This window comes from Crocuta crocuta, unplaced genomic scaffold (genome assembly GCF_008692635.1).
Source record: "Crocuta crocuta isolate KB4526 unplaced genomic scaffold, BGI_CrCroc_1.0 scaffold243, whole genome shotgun sequence".
Classification (NCBI taxonomy): Eukaryota; Metazoa; Chordata; class Mammalia; order Carnivora; family Hyaenidae; genus Crocuta; species Crocuta crocuta.
This window is the reverse complement of record NW_027529596.1, coordinates 5,550,559-5,564,942: the sequence shown is the minus strand read 5'-3', so window position 1 is coordinate 5,564,942 and position 14,384 is coordinate 5,550,559. Positions and strand designations below refer to the sequence as shown.

At 44.8% G+C, this 14,384-nt stretch overlaps 1 protein-coding gene across 10 annotated transcripts in view; it reads right to left on the bottom strand.

Moving 5' to 3' along the window:
* Positions 1-14,384, bottom strand: part of SDCCAG8 (SHH signaling and ciliogenesis regulator SDCCAG8) — a 250,681-nt gene that overhangs the window by 181,884 nt on the left and 54,413 nt on the right. For all 10 annotated transcript variants that reach the window (XR_013334574.1, XM_077761821.1, XM_077761815.1 and 7 more), the window contains 2 exons: positions 13,184-13,372; positions 3,641-3,779 (listed from right to left, as the gene is read on the bottom strand). Coding sequence is in view for 9 of the 10 variants with exons in the window: in XM_077761821.1 (XP_077617947.1) it covers positions 3,641-3,779; positions 13,184-13,372 (328 nt within the window). In the remaining variant the exon portion in view is untranslated. The remainder of the gene's footprint in view (positions 1-3,640; positions 3,780-13,183; positions 13,373-14,384) is intronic.

Here is a 14,384-nt window from a genome sequence, read left to right as displayed (position 1 = left end):
ATATCAACAATGCCAAGGTGGAGAAACCCTGCTATACAGGCATATTGAGGTATGTCAAATCTAGGCATGGGGGATCAGAGGTTTTGGGTTTGTTTTTGTTTTGTTTTGTTTTGTTTTGTTTTTTTGAAAGCGAGAGGGTGCAAGTGAGTGAGGGGCAGAGAGAGGGAATCCCACTACAGGCAGAGACACAGAGGGAAGTGGGGCTGACTCGAAGTGGGGCTTCTGCTCACCCAAAGAGGGGCTTGAGCTCATCTGACGCGGGGCTCGAACTCATGAACCATGAGATCATGACCTGAGCTGAAGTCAGATGCTTAACCGACTAAGCCACCCAGGTGCCCCCAGAGATTTTCTGGAGTGGCAGACCTGAAAGATGGGAGAATATATCCAGGTAGGAAGTGAAGAAGAACTCGCAGGACATGTGCAAAGACCCAGGGGCTAAGAAGCAGGGCATAAGCAGGGGAGCAGGAGCCAACACCAGCAGCAGCACTAGTTGCTGAGGAAATACCGTTTGCCAAAGTCTCTGCAAGATAACAGATTCCCACTTTAAAACGTAGTCCCCACTGGGGGCACCTGGGCTGCTCAGAGGGTGAAGCATCCAACTTGGGCTCAGGTCATGATCTCACAGTTTGTGAGTTCAAGCCCCGACGTCGGCTCCAGCTGACGGCACAGACACTGCTTTGGATCCTGTCTCCCTCTCTCTCGGCCCCTCCCCGACTGGTTCCCTCCCCCCCTTTCTCTCTCTCTTTCTCTCAAAATAAATAAATAAAACTTGATTTCTTCAATCAATCACATGCAGTCTTCATGAACAGACTGAGACGGGTGTCCTCTCCACATTACACACGAGGAAAAACCGTGGCCTGGGGAATTAAGTAAGTTGCCCTAGGTCACGCGGCTGGTGAGTGGCGGGGGCTGCCCACTCGGATCTAGGTCTGCTGACTCTACTAAGACCTTGCCTGGCCCCTGAACTCAACTGCCCTGCCCAGCTGACAGTGGCCACGTCTGTTGGAGGAGAGTAGTAAGTGACACGGAAGGCTGGAAGGAAGCACGTGACAGGCCCGGGATGTCTGTGAAAGGGCGTGAGGCTGCCCGGAGGCAGTGGGCAGCCCCAGACAGACTTTAAGTCGAAGAATCCCAGGGTCAAATCTGCCCTGAAAGAGGATCACTTCCGGCCGCGGAGCAGGGAACGGGGCAAAGGAAGAGGACGTTGTAATTCATAAATCTAGCAGTGATGCAGTCCTGAACAGGACAGGGGACAGTGAGGAAGGAATTCAAGGGAAGTTCAGCAACTAAGATGTGTACTTAGTGACTGGGTGGAAGTCAGGCGTGAAGCGGGGATGACAACCGGGTTCTGCTCGGGGCGCAGTGGTGGGCGGAGGGCCGCTCGGTGGGTAGGCAACACGGCAGGCTGCGGGGAGCAAACGTAGGGAGTTCAGCCGGGGATGTAAAATTCGTATATCAGTGGAAAGGGAAGACCGGCCTGGAGACAACAGATAAAACGAGGCGTGAGAGGAGGCCGAAGAAGGCGAGGCAGGGACGAGGGCAGTGAGTAGGTTTAATGGGGATGGGGAGGCGGAGAGAGGCTCTGGTCGGAGAGAGCAGCTGCGGAGTTTGAGATCCCATGGACACGCCCGTTCTCACGGCAGTCACTGCAGAGCAGGGGAAGCGCGACGGGTAAGCAAGCCACGTGCGCTGGTGCCACAGTGTTGCATGTATTAACAACGTGGACGTAGACACCTTTCAGGATGACCCAAGGAGGTTGGTGGAGGGCACTATGGTCTCCGTGTATGTGCCCTTCTAACCCCCAATGCAATGGTATTAGTGTTTGGCCTTTGGGAGGTTATTAGGTCCTTCGGATGGAGCCCTCGCGAATAGGATTAGTGGCCTCATAGAAGAGACCCCAGGGAGCTCCCTCGCCCCTTGGCCATGTGAGGACACAGTAAGAAGGCGGCCACGTATGAGCCAGGAATCAAGCCCTCCCCAGACACCAGATCTGCTGGTGCCTTGATCCTGGGCTCACAGCCCCTGGAACTGTGAGAAAGAAATGTTTGCTGTTTAAGCCAGTCAGGCCATGGTATTTTTTCACAGCAACCTGATGGACAAAGAAAAGGGAGAAAAGGCTCAGATGCTAAAGCTCTTAATAAGTACCAAATAGCCAACAACTATTTTATAAACCCAAGTAATAAGATGGATGATTTCCTTTAAAATTAGCGCCAAATAGTGGCATCTAGATTGAAAGCTTAATTTAATTAAGGGAGACAGACAACAATGATTTCAAAGAGGAATGGCCACTAAGGTAGATGACAAAGCCCTAAAAATGGCAGTAAGGAGGGATATAAATGCTGATTCCTCCATCCCAGCCAGCTGACGTGACAGGGGTGACAAAGAACCTTCACTGGAGGGTTGTGGGGGGGGGGGTCACAGTATCCTTGAGGGACAGCTAGGGTTCAGGGCGAGTGAGGAACTAGGAGTCTTTGAGGAGACAAAGCGTGTTAGGGAGTTTGGTCTGAATGAATAGCCGTTTATGAGAGGCACAGGGGGCGTTAGTGATGAAAGCAATGAGGGTCATTGGTCTAGAAAGAACCAATGAGGGTCAGTGGTCTATGAACTAGACAGAGACAAATGGATGAGGCAGTGACCAAGGAGCTAAAGAGAGAGTTGAAGAGCCCCATGCCTTATAAAATGCTGCTGCTGCCGTATGGCTTAGACCAAAGCTGTCCGATAGAACTCTGTGATGACAGAAATGTTCTGTATCTGCACTGTCCAATACAGCACTCACCAGTGACTCAAAGTGAGGCTGGGGTGGCTGGCGAAAAGACACGGCAGCTTCAGAGGGCTCAAATGGAGCAAGGAATCGGCAATAACCCCCCATGATTCAAAGTGCTTACAACACTGCCGGATCATGAAGTGGTAACTATTACTGTCATTATCGTGATCACGTGATGTGCTTGATTTCGCATCCAGGGGTCCGGACTCTTACATAGCGAAAGATGCTCTTCAACACACATATATTCCTCATTATCTGTGGCATATTTGGATGTTCTCAAAATCTCTCATGAATGGAGGAGAAACATCTGCCTGCAGTCATACATGAACGTGTACAAATGTCATTAAGACTTTCACAGCACTCGGGGCACCTGGGTGGCCCAGTCGGTTAAGCATCCGACTTCGGCTCAGGTCAGGATCTCATAGTTCATGGGTTCAAGCCCCATGTCAGGTGGGCTTTGTGCTGACAGCTCAGTGCCTGGAGCCTGATTTAGATTCTGTGTCTATCCTTGTTCTCTGCCCCTCCCCCACTCGTTCTCGTTCCTTCTCTGTCTCAAAAAAAAGCATTTAAAAAAAATTTAAAAAGACTTTCACAGCACTCAAAATCAGCGGCAAATGAAGAGGTGAGGCACGCTAGTCTCCAAGCACCTTCCCACGCTGCACGCTATTCTCTGAACAGCAACATAACAAGGATTTGCAGAGGACCAAGAATTCTAACCACAGGAACTCTGTTTAATTTAGCAAACCCAACGTTAAAAGACTGGTGTTCGCTTTGCGTGTTTGGAAAAAAAGAGTTTAGTTAAGGAAGAACAGACACAGAAATACTCAAAGAGCGAGCCGTGACAGGGTGCCTTTACCGTGACCATCTGAGACTTGCCTTGGTCTTCTCGAAGCTGGCCTCCTCGGCCACTAGCACGGCTTGCTTCACCTGCTCATAAGCACCAGCTTCTCTCTGCTGCACGTCTGTCAAGCTGCTCCTGACGGAAACTAGTGCAGACATTAAGTCATCTCTCTCCCTGTCGGCACAAAAAGAGCATTCGAAACAAGAAATGGTCACACGATCGTGTATTCGGGAGTCGGAAAGAAAAAGGCATGAACGCACAGTAGAAGAAGCGCCAGGCTGGGCCGGCTCAGCACGTCCTAAGGCCCACCCTGGAGAAAGAGTCTGTCCTCCCCTGGCCAGGAGCAGGCAGAGCGGCCAGGAAGGCTGAGCTTTCGTGGCACAACTGCATCTGGAGGCATAGCCGCCTACTGTGGACAGGATGACCCCCCCACGGGCTGCAGATTCAAGTCCAGAAAAGAGGAAGTCAGTCTACACATTAAAAGGTTGGGGGCTGGGAGGGGAAAAAAAGGAATAAGACAAAGAAAGAAGGTGGGAACCAGAAACAAGTTCAGGGGTTGCTAAGGTCTTGTCTATACTGCTGACTCTCACTCAGTTATCTGAACAAATAGATCCTTTCCTTTTTGTCTTCCCTCCACAATCCTCTTTTTTACCTCTCAGAGGGAGAGAGAGAGCATGATGGGGGGTAGGGGACAGGAGGAGAGGGAGAGAGAATCTCAAGCAGGCTTCACATCCAGTGCAGAGCCCAACACGGGGCTCGATCTCATGAATGAGAGACCTAAGCTGAAATCAAGAGTCGGACGCTCGCCTGACTGAGCCACCAAGTGCCCCTGCCCTTCTCTTTCAATTAAATTCTTTCACCTACTTATGAACACATTTCTTCTTTTATTTTTTTATTTAAAAAAAATTTTTTTTAATGTTTTATTTATTTCTAGGAGAGAGAGAGAGACAGCGTGAGCAGGGGAGGGTCAGAGAGAGAGGGAGACACAGACTCTGAAACAGGCTCCAGGCTCTGAGCTGGCAGTCAGCACAGAGCCCGACGCGGGGCTCGAACCCACGAACCGCGAGATCATGACCTAAGCGAAAGTCGGACGCTTAACCGACTAAGCCACCCAGGCGCCCCACATTTCTTCTTTTAAAGGGTGGTGCTGCTGACTCCCTCAAGTGCCCTGTTTCCACAGACAAGGCTCACGATTTAACCAAATCTCATCCTGCTGGGTTGGACGCTGCCTGGCTCCACACCCTCATCAGCAATTCTCAGAAGCCTTCTAGGCTAACTCTTTCTTGGGGACAGATGGAACTAGATGCCAAAACACTCTGGCATGTAACATAGCAGAGGTACAGTCCTGTGGGTTAAATAAATCCCATATAAGACTTTAGGATACTTGGAATTTATCCACTGGATAAAAATGACCAGTTGACCAAAGAGAAAATGAGGCAGGCAACTTTCTAAACACACAAAGCAAAGAAGTCTAAGTTGGGCTGCTACATATGCCACTCCATGCTTCATTAGAGAGCTCAAGTTTTAAACCGTGGTTTCAAATTCAGTGGAAGTAACTGCTTGAAGTTTCCTCTTTTTTTGCCAAGTTCCAAACTACTGGGAGAGAGCCAACTCTGATTTTTTTTTTAATTTAGCAACATTTAAGGAGCAATGATTTCCAAGATTATAATCTTTGAGTTTGAGTGGCTTTCAGAATTAACCAATAACTCCATGAAAAAAAAATCTCTTAAAGACAAAGTAATTTAAACTATTTGTGGTATTTGGAAAGCAGTCATATTTTAAGAAATATGTAATACTGAACAAAGTTACAATTATTAGCAGTTTCATAAAAGCTTTTTGTTAAAAAAAAAAGGCTTGCTGCAAATATAAAATTCATGGGAGCACAGTGATATTCATTTTAGAACTTCCTGGTTTGTTTTAAATTGAGAAAAAGAATTTGCTCTTTAATTCTTTTGTTCTCAAGGAAAGGAAAATGGAGTTCACTATTTTGATTAAATCTAACCAACACAGTGATTATGTGAAAAAACAGAAGAATCAAAGAAAGGTTATATTGTTCTGGTTAAGTAAAAAATAGATTACATGATGGCAAAACTGAATTTATATTTATTTGCATATCAAAAAAGTTCTAACATGAAAGATGACAATATGCAGTCAGGGTTCCTGGGTGGCTCAGTGGGTTAAGCCTCTGACTCTTGATTTGAGCTCAGGTCATAATCTCCTGGTTCGTGGGTTCAAGCCCCGCGTCGGGCTCTGTGCTGACAGCTCAGAGCCTGGAACCTGCTTCAGATTCTATGTCTCCCTCTCTCTCTGACCCTACCTTGCTCACGCTGTCTCTCTCTCTCAAAAATAAATAAACATTTTAAAAAAATATGCAGTTAGGGCGCCTGGGTGGCTCAGTGGGCTAAGCCTCCTGATTCTTGATTTCAGCTCAGGTCATGATCTCACGGTTCTGAGATCAAGTCCCATGTCATGCTCTCTATTGACAGTGCAGAGACTGCTTCGAATTCTCTCTCTCCCTGTTCCTCTACCCCTCCCCACTTCTCAAAATAAATAAATAAACTTTTTTTAAAAAGTTAAAAAAAAAAAAAACCAATATGCAGTCCAGGGGGGTTCAGTCAGTGGGGCATCCGACTCTTGATCTCAAGGTCATGATTTCAAGCCCCACGTTGGTCTCTGTGCTAGGCATGAAGCCTACTTAGAAAAAAAAAGGAAAAGAAAAAACTATGCAATTCAACTAGCACCTACGATTCTAGAAGAAAATAAAAACTCACTGTTTAAGGGCTGCAAGTCACAATGGGCATCATATAATCACCTTTCTTAAAGTCGTATGAGCAACTAAGAAACTCAAGTTACTATTTAGTGATGCTCTGATCTGTTCCTGACACCATGCTATCATTGAAGCCAAAGTTCCAACTAAAAAGAGTTAACAGAAAAGCTCAGTGTTTATAGTATGCTGACAGACCACAACAGATCAAAATCCAACTAATATGCTTCTTACAGGAGAGTTAACGCTTAATACACATAACCTCTTTTCAGTGCATCCTCTTGCTAAAAGGAGTCTGCCACACAGTAGATATTCAATGGAATAAAGGGCAAAAGACCAGATGAATTTGCAGTGATTCTGCTTTAGGAGGGCATCAGAGGAGGTAAAGTAAAACTCGTCTCAGTTCTAGTATTTTATGATCTAAATTTAAAAAGTCACTAGGTTATTTAGAATTGGAAACTAAGGAGCTTAGTTCCTCTGGTTCAAATATTTTTCAGACTGTCAGCTCACCAACTTTAGACCACAGGCAATCATCAGAGATAAATAGCCCCAAATACTGATGTCTTGTTCAGCTCATCATTCAACAGTGAGCCCATAAAATGATTGGGCTAAAAACCTGTAGAGCCACTGGACAGACACACTCTGATGTCCTGTCAGAGAAATGCACCACATGCTTTCCGGTGTCCCCAAACCGCCGAGGAAGCTCAGGTGGCAGGCCCAACTTGCACGTATACTTGCAAGTACAGGAACCATTTTGGTAACTGGGGATTATCCACTCAGTCACTGCATTTTTTGTTTTGCCTCATCTCAACTCAGCCCACTCACATCCAAACAGCAAGCACTCAAAACGAACCCGGCTCTGGGCATGTCGGCCCTGTCCTCAACACGAGGTCTTGCTTCGGGTCCTGCTCCTATGTCACCTTCTTGATTTAGCTCCCCTTTCTCAGTCCCACTCCACTCCTCATCACCTGGCCCTCAGGAGCAGCCAATCCCAGCCACCCAGGATGACTACAGGGGCAGCTACAGACCTGCTCCAGAGCACCCAGGCCGCAGCCCCAGCCCAGACCCAGGCCTGAGTGAGCGCCTCACAGCAGGAAGCTGTATCAATGCACATGGCCTACCAATGTGAGTGTGAGATGGTGGCTCTCTAAGTCACTATCTCCTGTGGCCAGAGTTCTGTGAGTGCTTAATGAACACCGTGTAAACGTTCTCAAGGAGCTTTCTGAAGCAAAGCAAGCAATACAGCATTAATGGTGCCCCACTGCATGATCCAGATGAAAGAGCAGCTAAAGCGGCAGATAAGGGAAGGAGCTTGGGTGTGAGTTCTCAGGTGAACCAACTAATGAGACAAGCACAGAGTATTTAAGGAACATAGTGCAACAATCAGAGCAATGAGGACTGAGAACGTCCCCAAAGAATCATGGTCAAATGTTTGAAACAAGGAAAAGAGGGGTGCCTGGGTGGCCCAGTTGGTTAAAGGTCCGACTTTGGCTCAGGTCGTGATCTCGCGGTTTGTGGGTTCGAGCCCCGTGTCGAGCTCTGTGCTGACAGCTCAGAGCCTGGAGCCTGCTTCTGATTCCGGATCTCCTTCTCTCTCTGCCCCTCCCCCACTTGTGTGCATGTGTTCTCCCTCTCGCTCTCTCTCAAAAATAAATAAACATTAAAAAATAAAGTTGGTCTGACATATAGACATGAGCTTCATCTTGAAATATAAAATGCCCACAAAATGCCTTTAGTTCCTCAATATTCCACAGCGAGTACCAGTTTCAAGCATCATTAAGCATCATTACTATTATCCCTGTTTTTTAAAAGAAAGTCTAGAAAGCTGACTACAACATTTCCTTGTTCCCCATTTCTGGGAAGTTCCTGCCCTGGTCTCTCAAAGCCAACCATACACAACACTGCCAAGACCCACTCAAAAAAATCACAAGCTGGACTCAAGTCCCAGGATAATACAGTAGTAATTACTTCTCCTTTCTGAACAGTACACTGAAACTCCTCCAAGGCACTATGAGCTACAGAAGAGAATTTAATATAAAGCAGTTCTGCCTTGATTATCATTTGAAGCCATTTCTATCTGTAAGTGAAAGTGGGGGGGGGGGGGTTTACTGACCTCAAGGCATGATGATGCCCGAGTAAGAGGCAGAACTTCAGAAACACTACGTGGAGTTCAAATCAGCTTTTAAAGTGTATCCCATGTCATCAACAGGGGTTAAGTATACTCTCCAGAAAGTTCTTATGGCCCTGACAAAACGCCACACACAAGCTGGTGGCCTGGTCTCTAAGTCATGGCTGATCCTGCCCGTTTCCTGCACTCAAGTCGGTCCTGTGTCATCTACCCAGTGCCTTCCGGGCTCACAGATCAACAAGGGAACTTACAATGCCACATTTCAATTCAAGGCCAGGACACTCTTGATTTATCATATTTGGGACAGAAGTGCTTTTTTACATTCCATCTTAGAGTCATGCAGGGAATTCTGTGATACAGCTCACTGAGGGTTCAGCCTCCTAATTATGCATAAAACTAGAAACCCAGACCTAAAGAGTGCTGGCCACTCTTCCAAGTCGGCATAACACTCAATATTCAGCATCCTGCATTAATATATTGAAAGAGGCGGAACACCAGCTTAGGCCAAAGGAATCCTCTAGACAAAGGTTTCATTGACCACAAAAGCAGCGGCCTTCCACTGTACTCTGTTATTAAAGTAGAACAGGAGTCAGTGCTATGCTGACAAAGCAGAAAATTGAACTGAGAAGGGTGCCATTTATTTTAAAAGGCTAAGAGCTGAAATTTAGGATAGAGACAAAGGAGCACAGAACTAAGAATCTAGTTTCTAAATGACTGCCAGCCCTGAAATCAATGTAAACATTGTAGCTTCCTCTTAAAATACTTTTCTCATGACCTACAAGGATAATAGGAAAGGTAGTAGGGAAAGAAACCCTGCTTTTAAGTTTTGGTTTGGTTGTGCTAGGCGACTTGAACTCTGCCTGTCTTCCTCTGTGTGATGTCGAATATGCTTTCTGCCCTTTTTAAATTAATTTTTCATTATCTTCTCTTTGAAGAATTAATTATCAACAAGGTTAAAGACCCATGTGACACATACTTTTCAATTTCAGTGCCTTCCTCCACCTCCCCAGTGGTAATCACTATTAAACACCGAGTGCTTATCCTTTTAAACCTTTTTCTATGCGTATGTATGAACCTGGACAAAATTCACCGTATGGTTGTGCATGGACTTTTACAAACGAAAATACAAACAGTTTCGTATCACATGTGTCTTTTTCATCTTGTTTTCTTTCCTTCAAAAATCTACTGTGGAGCTTAGTATATCTAGATCTACCTCACTCTTTCTTTTTCTTTTACTGTGCGTAACATAATGTATGTAAACCTCTGACGGATATTTAGTTGTTCAAGCCCAAAAGAAACACTTCTGTTTTCTTCTACAGTGTCTGTACTCAGAACTCTTCTGACACATTACGTGCGGGTTTTTCACACCAAGCAATTCTCTAACTCTCAGCTGATACTCAGAGGGGACGTTAATTTCCTGGAGTCGGCGCAGACCCCACAGGGTAAGCCTCAGCCCCACGGGACTGTCCACCGGCCTTGGGTGCCACTCTCAAGTCCCGGCTCGTCACCTGTACTTCTGAACAACTGGCCACAAATCAGGGGTTCTTCTGACCCCTTCCTCAGCTTTCGTAATTTGCTACGACAGCTCACAGAACTCAGGAAAGTACTTTACTTACTATTCCCCATTCACTGTAAAGGATACAACTCACTACAGGTAAAGCGAAGGGATGCACAGGGCAAGGTATGTAGGAAAGGGCGTGGAGCTGCCGCACTCTCTCTGGGCATGCCACCCGCCTGGCACCTTGGTCCCCAACCCGGAAGCCCTCCAAATCCCATGGTTTAGGGTTTTTATGGCAGTTCTATAGGCACGGTTGATTAAATCATTAGTCATTGGTGACTGAACTCAACCTCTATTCCCTGGCCTACTTCCCAGAGACTGGGGATTAGGGGCTGAAAGTCCCAATTCTCTCCTCACCAGGATGCTTCCCCTGGCAACCAGCACACCATCCTTACTGGGGTTCCAGAAGTTGCCTTGTTAACATAAATCCAGGTGTGGTTGGAAGGAGCTTGTTAAGAAAAACAAATGATGTGCCTTTCACCTGTATGCTCCAGAGCTATTTCAGGAGCAGGGGACAAAACCCAAACAATGGATGTTCTTCTCTTCCTACCACTTAGGAAATTACAAGGGTTTTAGGAGCTATATGCCAGGAACCAGAGATGAAGACCAAAATATGCAATTCTGATCCTATCACAATATCACAACACCGTTACAAATAATGTTGCAAAAGCATTCCCCGGAACTACCCCATTTTGTAAATACATATTCCTTGGGGGAATTCACCAATTCCTATCCTTTATCCACTTTGCAACTGGGCAGTTTGTCCTTTGTGTTTCAAAGGACAGTCTGTATATATTATACCAATTCTTTGTTATGTAACGTGCAAATATTTTCCCCAGTCTTTTAATTTGTATTATTGTATCATAAAAAGTTTCTTTTGGGGGCACCTGGGTGGCTGGTTGGTTAAGCATCTGACTTCGGCTCAGGTCATGATCTCAGGATTCATGTTGGGCTCTTTGCTGTCAGCACAGAGCCTGTTTCGGATCCTCTGTCCCCCTCTGTCTTCCCCTCCCCCACATATGCATGCACACATGCCCTCTCTCTCAAAAATAAACAAACATTTAAAGGGAGAAAGCTTTTTTAAAATGAAGTTAAACGTAAACTCTTTTTCTTTTATGCCATTCATTTTCCATACCATGCACGGGACTTTAGCCGAACACCATGAAAATAATTTTCTATACTTGCTTTTAATATTTTTATACCCTGAATTAGATCTGGGTCTTTAAGCCACCTTGAATTTGTTTTTGTGAGATAAGGCTCTATTTTTTTCAAAAGTAAACAGGCAAAATTTTAATTTCTCTGAGTCTCAGTTTCTCTAGCCACAAAATGGCAGTAATAATATTCACCTCATGAATGCTTTACTAAGATTAAAAAAAGGTATGTTTTTAAACTGCCTGGCAGAGTCCTTAGCATATATAAATGTGTACCACATGGTAGTTGGATCTGAAAATACATTTAATATATATTTAATAAATTTCATAGTTACATGAAATCTATAAGAATAATTTAAGAATATATTTAATAATATGATATTTAACAAATATCTCAGAACCATCAGCTGAGATCATAAAAACTGCCAGTCAGTCCATACTGGAAAATTCAGTTTTTATATAAAAACCAACAGATGAATCATGTGTGGAAACCATGGCATTTTGATTGCTTTTGGAATAGGAGGGGTACAGAGGAGTTTTAATATTTATGGAGCATTTGTAATTTGGACTGAGAAATAATAAAAAAACTGAGGTGTTTTCTTTGTATCTCTGTGTTTTTTTTTAATTTTTCACATCACTGGTGGGACCATTTTAAGCACTGTATGGTATTCTTTTAATGAAACCTCAAAATACCCCTACCAGGTACTTTTATCTCCATTTTAAAAATGGGGAAATTGAGGCACGAGAGGTTAAGTAACTTTCGTGAGGTTACACAGGTAGTTGGTGGTAGAACAGGGAATTAATCTCGGCAGCCAGTCTGACTCAAAAGCTAGTCCTCTAGCCCCAAGGCTAAGCACCCCCTAAAACCCCCAAACAACACAAGTCCAGACACAGAGAAGTCATTTGTCCAGAAGTCAAACCACAGAGTAATACTGGCCTGACTGTAATGAACAGGTCTTTCCATTCTCCACACCAGGTCCGACAGTAGGATCTCTGACTGTTAAGCAGCAAAGGCCAAAATGCCTTGTCCTACGAGCAGGAAACACTCACAGAGCATCTACCACAGGCCAGGTCCTCTGCTAGAAGCCAGGCCTACAGACATAAACATATCACCCGTGCCACCTCCAACAGCTCATAAAATCATGGAAGAGAGGAGCCTAAATCAACTGAAGACAAGGTGGAATGAGGTGGGCCAGAGAATACTTCTTGGAGGAGGTGCTGTTTGAGCTACTTAAATGAGCCCAAGTAAAGAGACAGGGGTGACCTTGAAGCACAGGGAATAGTAGGGGCGAACACACACTGCAAATCACCACTGGACAGTCTCGTAAATAGCAATTCTCAACCACACGGGAGAACCCTGCAGAGGAAAACAGTTCCCTGGAATATGAAAATAGGACAAAAGGGTACGCACTGAGAACTGTCGTATTTCAGCCTAGACGGACTACAGGAAAGGTCATTCGTAACTTGTCCGCCCGCAGCTGATCTTCAAATATTGATACTCGGATATAGTGAGTCCCTCTTCCAATGCACTGGTAATATTCTTCACAGCAGACGCGCGACGAAGGCGTGATAAGAACTCATCCTACCTACGCTGCGGCATGAAATCCAGGACTTGGCAACATCAGAACATGAGAGCCTCACAAACTCAGTTTTGTTAAGAACAGTGTTGGATTTGCAGTTATAGACTCCTAGACATGCGGGGAATTGTAAAGACTCCCTACGTCCATTCCCTCACTTCAAGATGAGACTGAAGCCTAGAGAGATAAATCACTTGTCCTAAATGACTGCTCGCACACCCTCAGCAAGAACCCAGCTGTGCTGTCTTCAAGAAAGCTACGGTGGAGGAACCTTTTCAAGTCCATTTTACTTGAAGCTCAGTGTCACTCATGAGCCAGCACCACGATAAAAAACACAGCGCTCCTTTAAAGATGCAATTTTCCACGTTACCAAAGCCTGCACGCAGAGAAGCACACTTACTTAGTCAGTCTTTCAATGGTCTGCATGTGAACGTTATTATGGGTTTGGGCAAGAACAGCTTCGTGCTGAGCACATTTCAAACACAGGCCACCAACCCGGTTAGAAGTATTCGCAGCAAGAAGAGACTCTTTATGCTTCAGTCGCTCTTTAAGATCTTCACAGTTTTTCTGATATTCAGCTAAGTCTTTCCTGAAAAGAAGGGAAAGAACGTTCTAGCAAAATGACCAGATACATTACTTTCACCGTGATAACTCCTACTATCATTGATGAGTGTTTACCTTATGAGGCGCTCTGTATACATTAATTCTTACCACAACCCTGAATATAGATGTGATTATGTAATTGGCACTTTGGATAAAATGAGATTTGAATATATTAAATAATTAACGTAAGTTCTTGTAAGATTTTAGACCACAGATTAGTCTACCTCTTGATGTCGACTCTCTTTTGAAAGGATCCCATCTCCTTGACATTATATTACCCACAAATCAAAAGTAAAGCTGCAAATAAAAACTTTAAATAGTTTCTCTTAATAAAGAGGCAAGGCAACATAATACAATATCCCTGTATTGAGGGAAATACCCTATTCCAAGCGTTAACGCTTGAAATTTGTCGAGTACCTCAATAGATTCCATAAAGCTCACAGATTTTACCCATGAGTAATTTATTATTGCCCGTTCTTCTTTAGAAGGGAAAAAAAAAAGAACCTAAAAAAATTATCTAACCACAAAGTTCTATCAAGAGCTATTTCAAAAGACAGTGGGCTTCTGGAAGAGGTTTTTCTCCAAACTGACTTTATAAGGATGAAATGTATGAGTTGTATTTCTACCCCCATCCCTTCTCATAAAGCTTTGGCAAAATCAGCTTGGATAACTGACTCTCCCACTGTATAAAAAACTAAACTAAACTAAAAACAAAAAAGCCCACTTCTTAGCTTACAAAGGAGAAAAAGGCCCTTAAGTACTTGGACTACTGAAAGCAGGCATTTGATCTCCGTCTGACTCAACTCTCTGTTGTCAGTTTCTATTAAATTCAGGGAGCTGTAGCTACCCTAACTGGCTGCCACAGAGGAGAAGCCAACAATCAAGACACCTGGCTGTCACACACTACCTCATCTCTGGGATGTGGGGAGCTTTCTGGCAGCCTGGAGGAGGTGGAAAAGATCCAGAGGCAATCTAAAGGTTAAAAAGCTAATGTAAGG